General features: G+C 36.0%; 1 protein-coding gene across 1 annotated transcript; it reads left to right on the top strand.

Moving 5' to 3' along the window:
* The first annotated feature begins 7,924 nt into the window (after window positions 1–7,924).
* LOC101312317 (ent-copalyl diphosphate synthase, chloroplastic-like) lies at window positions 7,925–12,526 on the top strand. Its single transcript, XM_004292541.1, has 14 exons — window positions 7,925–7,933; window positions 8,441–8,518; window positions 8,841–9,153; window positions 9,257–9,440; window positions 9,575–9,789; window positions 9,907–10,027; window positions 10,122–10,234; window positions 10,388–10,614; window positions 10,761–10,876; window positions 11,068–11,166; window positions 11,294–11,527; window positions 11,635–11,755; window positions 11,899–12,102; window positions 12,224–12,526. Exons 1-14 carry the CDS (start codon window positions 7,925–7,927, stop codon window positions 12,449–12,451), a joined length of 2,262 nt encoding a protein of 753 aa, XP_004292589.1. The 3' UTR covers window positions 12,452–12,526.
* The last annotated feature ends 2,024 nt before the right edge of the window (window positions 12,527–14,550 follow it).

Here is a 14,550-nt window from a genome sequence, read left to right as displayed (position 1 = left end):
CCCCCCCCCCCCCCTCCCCCCAGTCAGTTTTTTAATGGAACTAACGGTTTTAGATACCGTTTTTAAGTCGGGGTAAGAACGTGAGATACCGTTTTAAAGTTTTGAAAGGTGAGACACTGTTTGGACGATTTTTCCATGAAATAACGTTTTGCATCTTTTGTTGCAAGAACCGGCGGCCATATGCTGGGGAAATTTTTCAACAAAAACAAAACCTATCAATTCAAGCAAGAATATTACTCGTACTATTTAGGGAAACATTGGCCCTCGATTCAGTAGTGTATTTAAAACACCTTATATAAGACCATCTTCCACCATAGGCTAAAAAGCCAAATTTAGCCTATGTTTACTCTCACCATAAGCCAAATTTCAATTCCCAAGGTAAAAAATTTAGCCTAAGCTATTTGGTAAGCCAAATTTGGCCTTCTATTTCCATAAGTTAAAGCCAAATAATATTTTATTCTGTTTTATTTTTTTTTTTTCTAGATATGCCCTTTTAGCTACCATCTTATTTCAGTTTGTATCCTTTTTAAATTTGAACTAAAAATCTTTAAGAGAAATTTTATTAACACATCCCTAAATGTTATATACACATATCTTTTTTTATACAAATTATATAAGACTTTGTAGGTATGTAAAATTACCAAAAAATACATTCATATCAAAAGTAAAGAAACTTAGTTGAAATAAAATATATTGTTTAAAATGTTAATATTAACTATTGTACTTCAAACATTTTTTAATTTTTAACTTGAATCGAGTACCAATATTTTGACACCACATATGAATATTATGCAATGGTTCCCAAGAATCGATTAATTCATTCTAATGCTGAAAGTTCCTTTAAGGACTTTGATGATGTATTGTCTTGTTTTGTTTTGATTCGTAGGCTCAAGAAATCTTGGAATCAATTTGAGTAAGAGGCTCTTTGGGAATAAAATTTGTCGAGGAAAACTGATGGGAGAAGATGTTAACAAAATGAAATCCCTCGAGGAAGATCTTAACAAGGTGAAACGCTTTAGAGAAAAATTAAATACATTTGAAGAATATGTCAATGAGATGAAACAGTACGAGGAAATATGAAACATTTTGAGAAAATTCTTAGTAATGTGATTTTAAAAAAAAAAATTGAGTAACCGATCTAGAAAATTATGTGTAGTGAATGAGTTGTGTATTTAGTGTATAAGTTGTGTATGTTAAATGAGGGTATTGTAGGAAGTTTAATACGTGTATCTAGTCAAATGTTAAAACAAGAAAGTTAATAGGTGGTGTATTAAATATGAGATGTGTATATAATAATTAGGGATGTGTTAATAAAATTTCTCAATCTTTAATCTCTCACAACTACATAATTAAAAACTCGTTTCTATTTAATTTTTTTTACCAATGCGAAGATCTCGACGAGACCTTTCATATAAGCCCCATATCTAATATATTTAGATAAAATTATATACTTGATTAATTATTGAATTAATAAAAAGTACATAGTTTATTCATGTAAAAGAGTTACACACTTATTAAAACATAAACAACACAAAATGCTAGACTTATTAAAAACACATATTATTTTTCAATAAAAAAACTCATATTATTATAACCATCAACAATAATTCGGTACTTCACTGCTTTCGTTACGGGGCTCCTCCAAGTCTATTGCTTGTTCCGGTACCTCCGCTTCCTCCATAGTCTTGACCTTTTCCATATCCAAAAGGTCCTTCATAAAGACTCATTCCTCCATAGTCACCAATTCCTCCATAATTTGGCATTGCTCCGTATTCACCGCTTGATCCATATTGACTTGAAACTTGAAGTGCATTACCAACGCTTCCAGAGTTGAACGTAGCTTGTGTGTCACCTTGGAACGGATTCATGTTAGCAAAACGTCATAGCCAAACGTCATGAACTTCGAGATGCTTTGATTGAACATATTTGGCAGCGACATGGAAGAACATAAGTTTGAAATCGTGATCGATAAATGTTTATTTTCAAATAAATTTGTCGTTCTATTTTATTTTTAATTTTCGTTGGTTATATCTTTTAATTATCGTTTATTTCCTAAGGAATAAGATCCATGTCCTTCTCAATATTTGTAGTTTCAAATTATTTTAAATATTATATATATTTATATATATGAGAAAAAAAAATGCATAGAAATATAACATTACATATATATGACAAAAGAATTAGATTTGGATTTACCTTTGGATTTAGCTTACGGTGGGAGTGTTTTTTTAAAGCCAAAATGCTAATTTGGTTAAAGATTTAGCTTATGGTGGGAGACTTTGGTAAGCTAAAAAAAGATTTTACAGAATCTTTTTGTTTTATAAACTAAATTTGGCTAAGAATTTAGCCTATTACGGGAGATGTTATAAGCCTGTCCATTCTGTCTCCATAGTTGCTAGCTATCTACCTTGTTAGTCAGAGATATATTAACCACTAATACGTCGACCTACAAGCTTAGCGGAGCGGATTCAGTGCACCATGGTGCACTTGAACCATTAACAGATAGCAAACATCTGTTAGTAATAAAAAATAATAAAAAACTAAAATGTGCAGTAAAAACCTTCTGCTCTGCGTATCTCTCCAACTCCCTTGCCTCCATAACCCAGCTCTCCATCTCCCTGCCTCCAAAACCCAGCCTCTCTATCCAGATCTTCATCTTCATCCTCCCGACCTTCCTTAATTCCAGATCTGCTTCTTCATCCTCCCCGAACTTCCTTAATTCCATATTTGTTTCTTCTTCCTCCTCGACCTTCAGATTCCTCAACCTTTCAATTCCTCAATTTTCATTTATAGGGTTTCATGTTTCCAATTGCTTCTTCTTGCCCAACCCTCATCCTCATGAAATTCATCAGTCTTGCTTGATCAATTAATTCTATTTGGTGGGAAAATTGGGGTCAAAAGGGCATTGATAAACGAGAACAAATTAGAACCAATTACCCCCTGATTCAAATCATTCAATACCAAACCCAATTTCGTATTTACCTCTGCAAATCAATTCTCCCTCTGCAAATCAATTCGGCCACGAGTCTGAGCTTCAGTGCTCCAAAGAAGGCTGGTCTGGTGGCGGTTTTGGCTTTGTTTGGAGAGGAGAATCAGCCGCTCTATCGCCGGACTCTGTGGCTGAGCCACGACATCCTGGCGTGATCTCCACACCCTTCTTCAGTGTTCTACTTTCAGATTTCTCTAGTTTAGTTTCTGTGTTTACCGGCTCCTACTTTTATTTTATCTTTAACGATGTTAAAATGATGGTTAGTGCCACATCAATGACTAGATTAGATGTACGGCTGAGATTGCATATTAACTCTCGGTTTACTGGCACCAAGGTGCATACAAGAACTTTCGCAAGCTTAGACAAACAAAGTTTTGGAGCCAAAATTCTATAATCTATCGTTGTCGATTTTGAAGCAGCCTTCCCAGCTTCTAGCTTAGTCAAACTAGAGCAGCGCGAGGAGACTAATAGCACGTCAACGACTGGTTTAGGAAATTTCGAAATCAGATCACTCCAAATTTCAGAAAACGTGGAATAATGCCCATTTACTGTTCTCGATCGGGACAATAAGGCATATTGCAAAGACTTTAGTTGTATGATTCGTTTGGGAATCGAAATGTCTCTCAAATATATGTTTGATTCTACCTTAAAAATTTATCAATGACCCCGATTCTGGCCGGGGTCGATCTCAATCGATCTTCAAATTATACAATAGAGTAGTCAAACATCGCTGTCTGATTGGTTCTTGTTCTCCTGCCACAGAGGGAGTCGAAGTGAACTAATCAAAACAATATTGATCGAGTTGTAATTATATAAAAAAAATGACGCGATTATAAAATTTGCTAAAGAGTTGTAAGGAGTTAGTTGATATAAAAGTTGCACAATTATACACAACTTTCATGTTTGCATTACTATTTAATTAATACTAAGCTGTTGGTGTATTTTGATATTTTGTTATGGGTAAATTTAGAATTGTGAAATCCACACACTATTTTTTTTTGGTAACTTAAATTTTATCTTTTAGTGACTTAGATTTTGTCTTTTTGTGAATGTGTTAACCAAAAAGAAAAAAATGTGTGGATTTTAATTTGAGGTATGTAGATTTCATATCCATAAAGTTATGGTGTGTTAATGTTTCTTATGCACATACCTCTGCTCTCCCTCTCTCTGCTCTCTCTCTCTTTTTTGATTGGTTGGTCATATATGACCAACACTGATGCTGGTTGGCAAATTTGATTCCGCCTCTTGCATGCATCTTCTTCATTTTCAAATCCACACCGCAACGCCTTTCTTCCTCTTCTTCTTTTTTTCTTCTTCTTCTTCAATTTACTTGTCTGTAAGTGTAACCGAAAAAGCCACTACAACCAAAACCTAGTTGATTACTATTCTTGTAATCTGGGAAAGAAACTTCAAATCAAGCACTGTCAATTTGTCATGGTGCATGTCCAACCAAATGCCATTTCAACCAGAGACAACCAGTGGAGCACTAGCCAGTACTTCTAAACTGGACTTGTGCGGGATTATACATACCAAACCATATCCTACTATCAATCAACTCATGTCCTACGTTAGCTAGAGCATCAACCACGCCACTGACTTCTTAATTTAAAAACAAGCTCGAAGGAGAAGAAATCAAAACTTGTAGCAAGTGACTTGATGTTCTTATGTCTGTATCTCTAATCAAAAAACTGGTCGCTGGATATTGGTTATGTTTATCCGATCCATCGAAGTTCAGCTTCACTCTATTTAATGGAGGCGGTTTTCATTTTATTTAGCTGGTTCCTAGTTCTTGAAGAGTGGGCGTGATATTTAGAACTCGAGTATATGAGGTTTTTACTTTTTTTAATGATAACAAATTATGTCATCAGAAATTCAGAATGACAATAATATTATGCATACATTGCACTCGTTCAAAAGGAGTGTAAGGGTACGGGAAGGTTGACCTTTCTTATGTTCCGATCAGTGCTAAGGTATGGCTGGGCTCTTTGGGCTTGTCCCTCGATGAAAACTTTTTCTTTCTTAGGTTGCAAATTTGCAACGTGTTATTAGATGCCACTAGTTATGCAATCAAACTGAATGTACAACACATATTAATATATAGGTCCCGATCATTTGATTAGAAATCTATATGTTTAAATTTGATTGGAACGTAGGACAACGTCAGACTGTCACGTGGTCCTCCCGTAACACTGAAAAATTTCTCTCATGGACACTTTATTTGACACTGTATGTCAGTCATTAGATATAAAAACATCTAATGGACCAGATTAGATATAGTGAATGACATGGACTTAGATTTCTTCCTAACAAAATTTTAAAATAAAATTAGATTAGTAATTATTTTTCTATAAAATAAATAAAATAGAAGGTTGAACTCATATTTCAATATTGGGACCTTCAAATTTACTCACTAGACCTCACTTTATTGTGAATAATTAAATGATCGACATATACATCCTCATACACAATGACTATTAAGGACAATAATTATACAAAAAGAAATATTATATTTATTCTCTTTAGACTTTCTAATTCAATAATAATTGATTTTATTCTTTATTATTTTCCTTATAAATTTTCGTTTTCCAATTCTTTTTATTAAAGCATATATATAGTTTATAAGAGCTAAAAAAATAATCAATATTGATCATGTGACATAAAATTTTGTATTATCATACATGTTGAACACATATACTTGCATGGTGCATAAATATTTTTACAAAAAAAAAAATATCTATTGATTATAGAAAATATTTATTTATTGAAATAATTTATTATGAGGTACAAAATAGAGATCAAATTATTCAGAAGAAAAAAAATGGAGAAAAAGTAACACATACAAAAGAGAAAAACAATTAAAAAGATATATAGAATAACTCATGATAGAACATTTTCTTGCATGAAAAAAATAATCAAAAAAATGAAGATAGGGATAATGGATGTTGAAAAACAAAAAGGGAAAAGAAAAAACAAAAGAATAAGAGATAATTATTAGATTGATATATATGTCAATAAATAACTAAGGTTATGTTATGAATTTGGATGGAGGTCTACTGAGCAAATGCTTATATTGAAAAGTAAAATGAGGTATAAAGAGAATGAGAGGTATAGTGAGCAAATTTGAAGATCTCAATAGCCACACTCTACTCTTCAATAAGATCACGCCATGAAAAGAGGACATGATTGTAGCCACAGAATTTCTGTTACTTTGGAATTCTGTGTGAATATTAACAGAAGATTATTCACACAGAATTCCAATGTATCATTATTTGTAGCCATGTGTTAATAAGTCATATGAGTGTCCATGATTGGAAAATCATTCAAAGAAGTCCTAACGGTTTCTAGTTACGTGCTAATGTCGATCGCTCATTCTTTTATGGATATCAGACATATGAAAAGATACTGTTTACGTTTCGCCTTATTTCTGCTTTGTATTTTTGTTGTCCTAACGATATTAATGATTATAATTTGTACATAGCGCGAGAGGATAATGATATTAATTGTCTTCTCCTAAATATAATGCTTGTATGAGGCAATGTTATTGTTCATAGGAGTAGGCTTGCTTGAATAAGTGAGTCATAGGTTTCGAAATTCGAATATAAGTGGTCTATTCTACATATCACTATAATTTCTAAGTTACAAAGTCTTGTCTATCGTGGTAACGGGTGGATACATAATGACCATCTTGACATGACTACTGAAATGATTATCATTTGATTCCCAAAAAAACAACAAAAACGTACTTAGGTAATTTGAAGCTTCTAATGACAATGCACACTCTTCTCTATACTTGTGAATGGATGACTAAGGGTTCCCTTGTTCCCGTGCATAATCTTTTTTGGTAAGGGTTTCCTAGCCTTACTCCCGTGCATAATCTTGTTTTGGGACTCTGGTGTTGTTTTATCTCCATCTTTTCTTTCATGCCTTTGTTTAAATTAGACTTTGTATGTTATTTTTTTTCTACATTAATAAAATATTTAAATGAGGGGGTTGGTTCCGAGAGTGTGGTAGACCCTTCACCTTTGGGTTTAAGGATGAGACTTGTTCCTTAAATTGTCTACCTCCGAGGATCTAATATCGCATAATCCCTTATATTTAATTATAGAAGGCGCACTCTTTTAAAGTTTAAATTTGTGACAATTATGGAAAAAAAAAACCTTTTTTTTATATAAAAACTAATACTGCAAAAGAATTCGAAATCACACCTCATATTTGTGGGTGAGAAATTTGAGCATTTATTGTTGTCCACATTGTCGTTCATGTACTTAATTAGGTAAATCTAATTAATGACTATTGCAATTTCCACACAAATTCAAATATATTGGGATTTAATTTCCCATTAATTTCACTGTTGCAAGGTCCATGCATCTCTGAACATCCTTCCATAATCCATACAAACACATAATTAATTATTATTATTTTTTAGAATGATACAAACACATAATTAAGGAAATAAATAAAGTAAATAGGGACACAATTTGAAATTATAATGAGATCGAGGCTAGAGGGAACCATCCAAATAAGGAAAAGGACAGGAGTGCCCTCATTATATATAGAGAGGAAGTGCGAGTGTGTTGAAGATATATGATGCCATGCACCTATTAGCGGGAATCTCTTGGGAAGTCGTTTCTGTCTGTTTGCTTGCTCCCCTGTGCTCCTAAAAGCCTTGCAACATTTCCCCAATCTCCCTCAATACTTTTCTTTTCATTTCCTCTCACTCCCTCTCTCAGTCTTCTCATCTAATCCCCTCCTCCACCACCAAGCCCACCCTGACCTGCTTCCTCTACTCTCTACACCCAAACAACACGTACACTCACCCCTGCACACCCAACATCATCATCATGGCTTCTCATTCCACCCACCTTCTCTTTCTCTCTCTATCATCGTCTCTTTCTCCAGCCTCCTCTTCTTTCGCCAACCACAATCAACCTAAACATGTGCCTGGTAAGTTTTGCCCATTTTATTAATTGAATCATTATACTCTCTCTCTCTCTCTCCCCTTTACTTTTTTCTTGGTTTTGGATCTTGATTCTTCATCCCCATTTGTTTTATGTTGTTGCATGCATGATTCAAGACCTGTCTTGAGAACTCTGATCATCTCATGAACTCCGGCCGGCTTGGCTTTTGTTCTCTTTATTTGTTGGTCCTGTAATTCCGGCCGTTAGTTCTGTCTGTGTTTCTTTATCAGAGAGTGGCGTGATACATCATGTGCTAGCTTCTGCTCTTTGAATCTTTTGGATCGATTCTCTCTCTTGGTCTAGTTTCCTTAATACTGGCAATCCTCGTGTATTTCACTACGCCAGTAACTGCCACCTCGGCCACCATAAATTGTTTACATTTCCACTCTTGTCTTTTCCATTCCCAATCCCCACCATATTTTAGTTTTCTTAGTTGTACTACAGGTTAAATAAAGAGTGATCTGTCATTTACTATTCTTTACCATTGTTACAGGCCTCTGGTTGTTCGGGGCTAAAAACAAAAGGGTTCTTCCCTCAATCTGCAATGCGGTTTCCAAACCTCACACTCAAGGTAAGTATTCGATTCTTCCTTTTGCACCCTTTCAGAAGATGAGGTAAAATTTAAAGTACCTTTAATTTATACTTGTCTACTAATTTTTTTTTTTTTACCATATATCAAATAAAATTGCACACTCCATTTCCAGATTATCCAGACGTGATTAAGTGGCGTGAGAATCCTACGATCGTGGGGGATTACACACAACAAGATGAAGAGGCTCTTCCTACCAAGGTCCTTATTGAATGATGACTCTAATACACACTTAACTTTGGTTAATTTCGGCCTAATTAAGAGTTCTGATCCAATTTCTTACTACTACTTTTCTTCAATCTAGGACGACGACTCTGCAACAACCGAGATTATCAGAGAACATGTGGAGACGGTCAAGTCCATGCTGTCTTCTATGGAGGATGGGGAGATCAGCGTATCAGCCTATGACACCGCCTGGGTTTCTTTGGTTGAAGACGTCAATGGAACTGGTTCACCTCAGTTCCCTTCCAGCCTCGAATGGATTGCCAACAACCAACTCGAAGATGGTTCTTGGGGCTACGAGGACATCTACAACGCACACGATCGGATGATCAGCACCCTCGCCTGCGTCGTCGCTTTGAAGTCGTGGAATCTCCACCCCGACAAGTGCGAGAAAGGTAAGGCCGGAATAGATGCTCTCTCAGAGTCTCAGTTAGTCATCTTCTTTATTCATGGTCGACGACGATAATATTGATCAATTTGGTCATTGCTTGTATGCAGGAATTAAGTTTTTCAAGGAAAACCTACACAAGCTGGAAGACGAGAATATCGAACACATGCCTATTGGGTTCGAAGTTGCCTTTCCTTCTGTTCTGGAAATAGCTCGGAGCTTAAAGCTTGACGTGCCTGATGACTCTCCTGTGTTGCATAAGATCTATGCCTGCAGAAACCTAAAATTAACCAAGCAAGTTCTTACCTCTATTTTTTTTTCTTTTGTGTTTTCTGAAAAGTAGACCTTATCCATGCAACTATAGCATAATGTGGTTCCTCCTCTTTATACACGTGTGTAATGATTAATTCGTGTGGGTGTGGAAGCAGGATACCCAAAGACATATTGCACAATGTTCCCACAACGCTTCTTCATAGCATGGAAGGCATGGCTGGTCTCGACTGGGAAAAGCTTTTTAAACTCCAATGTCAAGACGGTTCGTTTTTGTTCTCTCCGGCATCCACTGCCTACGCGCTTCAGCAGACCAAGGACCAAAAATGCATGTCCTATCTGTCCAGAGCAGTTCGCAAGTTTAATGGAGGAGGTAAGTAGGTTTTAATGACTCGATTTAGTGAATGCATGCCAATTGTCTAATCCAAAACTGTCACTTGAGAAGTATTTGCAGCAAGGGAATTGATGTTCTTTTTGTCTTGTTTTTCAGTCCCTAATGTTTACCCAGTCGACTTGTTCGAACACATGTGGGCTGTGGATCGCTTGCAGAGGTTAGGATTGTACAGATACTTCAAGCCGGAGATTAAGGAGTGTATGAACTACGTAGCCAAGTATGAATCTTGCTGTATTTAATGACAAGTTTTGTTGAACAAGCCTATGTATTAGCTAGTTTATTACTAAATTTTGGGAAATAACATCATGAAGGTTCTGGACTGAGAAAGGGATTTGCTGGGCGAGGAACTCAGAGGTTCAAGATATCGATGACACAGCGATGGGATTCAGACTGCTCCGGTTGCATGGGCACAAAGTGTCATCTGGTGAGTTTGTTTTAGGACACGTTTACAAGTTAAATATGTTAAAGCTTTGTCCGTTTTTTTTTTTTTCTTTTTCATTTTGAATATTATGCTTTGTCCATTTTTTATTTTATTTTTTAGTAAACAGTCTAATTAATTATGCATGCTCGGGTGCAGATGTGTTTAAGCATTTTAAGAAAGGGGACGAGTTTTTCTGCTTTGCGGGACAATCGAACCAGGCGGTGACCGGAATGTACAACTTGTACAGGGCAAGTCAGGTGGCGCTGCCAGGAGAGAAGACCCTCTATGAGGCTAAGGAGTTCTCGACAAAGTTTCTTAGGGAGAAGCAAGCTTCAAATGAGCTTCTAGACAAGTGGATCATAATGAAGGACTTGCCCGGAGAGGTATAATCTAAATTGCATATTAAGAACAATTCATGATGTCATGTAACTTTAGAGATTATTAGAAGACAGTTACAATTAAATATAGTGATTGTCCTCGATCGCTTATATAAGATTCTAAATTGAGAGGATGGATATTAAACAAACAGGTAGAATATGCGCTTGATGTTCCATGGTACGCGAGTTTACCTCGACTTGAGACTAAAGTCTATATCGAACAATATGGTGGTGGAGATGACGTGTGGATTGGCAAGAGTCTCTACAGGTATTATTTTTGTTCATCTTTCTATAACTTCACATAATAATTTTTTTCCACTCGTCCTATGTTTTGGATCAAGTCCTGTATTAGGGTAATGACGACGGCCTTTTTGTGATTTAATCTTGCAATTTATCCTTATTATTGAATAATTTGATTCTAACGACTGTATGTTTGGCTTTTTGTTTGCTCACTTTCAGTATGCCCTACGTTAACAATAATGTGTATCTTGAGCTGGCAAAGTTAGACTTCAACAATTGCCAAGCACTACATCTCAGTGAATGGGATAACCTTCAAAAGTATTCAAACAAATCTAATTCCTTAGTGGTCATTTCTTTTTCTTTTTCTTTTGGAACTAGTTCAACCATTGTTTGGAATCTAGTGATAATAATGAAATTAATGCCAAATCAATCACTTGTAATGCAGGTGGTACGGAGAATGGAAACTTGGAGGCTATGGACTAAGCAAAAAAAGTCTCCTCATGGCTTATTTTGTTGCAGCAGCGAGTATTTTTGAACCTGAAAGAGCAAATGAGCGACTCGCATGGGCTAAGACAACTTCCTTGGTTGACACGATTGAGTCTTATTTTAAGGGCGAAACTTCTCATGAAGATAAGAAGGCTTTTGTTGATGAGTTCAAAAACCTTTCAAATATGCGAGAGTATGAAATTGCAAGGTAATAATAAACTGGTACTAGTTCCAATACCTCTGCAAGTATATGAATGCGAACCACCTTAAGAGATATTTACATTTAGATTTGTGTTACAGGAGGTCGAATAAGATTGCTGGGCAAGGAATTCTAGGGGCATTGTTGGCGACGCTAAGCCAACTCTCATTGGGCACAATGGTGTTACATGGCCAAGACATTATTCAATGTCTACGTCAAAGTGTGAGTTCATTATTCATATTATAGTAACACAATGTTATAACATAGAGAATAAAAAATTTAGATGAATATAACATCTATATATCATAGCTCAACTAGTACTATTGTTTTGTATTTCTAAATATTAATTCTTCAATTAAATATAGTGGGTAAAATGGCTCCTGAAGTGGCTAGAGAGAGGTGGAATGTACCAAGATGAAGCTGAGCTGCTAGTAGAAACGATAAATCAAACCGCTGGCCTTTCACCAACTCAGGGGTTGTTCTCTAATAATCCAGAATATGAGCATATTTTTAGCTTGACTAACAAAGTTTGCAATCAACTTCGTTCTTGCCAAAAACAAAAGCACAAGGTTAGATGTATCCATGATAAGGACTATCTATGTTATTTGTTATTATTATTATTTTTCTTCCTCTCTGACTATATGATAAGCATAATGCTCGTATTTGATATATTTTATTTTTATTTTTAAGGTAAATGATGATGGCAGCTACAAATCAAAAATGAGCATGACAACCCAAGCAATTGAATCAGATATGCAGCAACTTGTAGAATTGATGCTAAAATCTCCAGATGGCATAGAATCCTTGCTTAAGCAAAGTTTTTTCACGGTAGCGAGGAGCTTTTACTATTTAAACTACTGTGACCCTGAGATCATCAGCCATCACATTGACAAAGTACTATTCGAGAGAGCAATTTGATGAATGTGTAAAATATTAGGTTATTGTAGATGTTTTATCTTTTCTCTCTCTCACCCCCTCCCTCCTCCCCTTTTAAGGTCCAATTATTCAAAACCACAGTTTGAATAAGATTAAATAGTATGAGTTTCTATGTACTTGCAGAATTAGTCTCTTCTTAATTAATCAAGTACCCCTCTATCAGATGATGTTCTATGAAGGCTTTTTAAACACAGCCCAAATGATTATAAGCTAAAAAAAAATATAACATAACACAAGATGGAGGCACTCATACACAGCCCAGATGATTATGAGTATACAAAATATGTAGGCAAACATAGAGGCACAAAACCCAGAAGCCGATGACTAACATGCATGTCAAATGAAAGGACCATCCTTTTCTGAAACTCACACCCCGATGCAAACTAAATGTAAAACTCGTAAACACTGTTAGTTAAGCACTTGCATGATGCAGAAGCAGCACTGATCATTATGAATGGTTTATATATACCAACATGGCACGAAATTGAAAAAACTTGAAACAACAACTTAATTTTCCCCCAACTTTCAAAATGTCCCAACTCAATGACACACTGATTATATGTACGATAGTTTTGAACAAATTCAGTTAGATAAATGCAGATGGCGATCCCACATGGACTGGTTTTGTAAGAAAGTTGGTTTCTTTCGAGCGTGTTGGTGTATTGGTTTCCTTTCAAGTGTAAGCAAATTTACAATGGCAGACAGTGTTGCATACAAAGACATGAAGCAGTTCGTGGATTGATTTTTATTTTATTTTTCTTTGATTAAAAAGAGCTGAACTCCATTTATTAAGAAAAAAGAAAGTCAGGGGATTGAACTTCAACCTCAAGTGGAAATTCATTAAATCCCACATCCTAGGATTTGGTGTTGTTGGACAACCACTTGCCCGAAATGAATTTTGTCTAAATACATCAAACTAACACCATAGCTCATGCGCAACTCTATTTTCCACAATATTTTCAAGCAAAAAAGTGTACGTATACCGTAATACACAAGCATTGTAAGCCAAAATATGTTGGTTAAAAATGAGCCAACAATTATATCTTTACTTGGATATAGGCAGCAAGCAGATAGAGAAATTGCTTTTAGCTGCATGCGCATGCTAGGGTCGACCAAAGCAATGCAAAAGAAAGAGAGCTAGAAAGCAAAGCACATAGATACATGGTTGAGTAGGCATCATGATCTCTCTGCACACTCTGCAGGGTATGTAAACTCATGAAAAGGGTGTGCCGAAAAAGCACTTGACGATATTATGAGATTCGGAAATGGAAGTGGGATACTCTGATCTAAGATATTCCATCACAGAGCGGAAAATACAGACCAGGAGATGAGATATGTGAATGAAAAAAGCAGAGAGAAACAGACATGAAGATTTTGAGTGTCAGGATAGTAGGAAGAAAGCAATGACAGTGTTTTGGATAGTAACCAATTTTGGCAAAAGGAGATCCATCCCAATCTCCATACATATCAGTATCACTGCGCGCTTTTCTAATTTTTGATGTTCTTGGTTCATCTCCTAGATCACGACGAGAGCACGTGAGACAACAGTCCTTCACGGCTTAAGAAGTTGAACATGATGCCCACCACCCACCTCAGATGGTAGGCTGGTACCACACCAAGCAAAAATACGAGTTATATGAAGTGAATCAGTGATTCACTGGCTTTCTGGGGGCTCCAGAAATTACACCCCTTACTTTAAAGGGTTCTCAAGTACGGTGACAGAGAAAGGTCACCATTTCTTATGGAGTATGGACCATTCCATCAGAGCAGCAGGCATTGACGACTTCGTTGAACACTAAAAGGAAGGGGTGGCGAACATGAGGTGACAAGGGCGAACATGAGGTGAGTCAGGTGACTAGTGCATAAAACTATAGCCCTGATCTTCACTCTAAATAATGGGATCCTATCCCTGATTTTGTAGAGCCAACGCCAGAAGTATGCTTCAAATGACTCTGAAAGCATCATTGATAAGTGATAACACAATTATGCTGGGAATCCCATGAGGTGTAAAAAGAAACCCAAGTGCATTAGGCATAAAGCTTTATGTAATGAAAAGGTAACGTATCAAAACCTCTCACAAA

Source organism: Fragaria vesca, linkage group LG2 (genome assembly GCF_000184155.1).
Source record: "Fragaria vesca subsp. vesca linkage group LG2, FraVesHawaii_1.0, whole genome shotgun sequence".
Taxonomy (NCBI): Eukaryota; Viridiplantae; Streptophyta; class Magnoliopsida; order Rosales; family Rosaceae; genus Fragaria; species Fragaria vesca.
Note: the sequence above shows the minus strand (reverse complement) of the source record. Positions and strands in the feature narration are given on the sequence as shown.

Coding starts and splice junctions, on each gene's coding strand:
- LOC101312317 (XM_004292541.1), top strand. Junction 10,235..10,387: donor TGGGCACAAAGTGTCATCTG/GTGAGTTTGTTT, acceptor GCTCGGGTGCAG/ATGTGTTTAAGCATTTTAAG. Junction 10,877..11,067: donor ATTGGCAAGAGTCTCTACAG/GTATTATTTTTG, acceptor GCTCACTTTCAG/TATGCCCTACGTTAACAATA.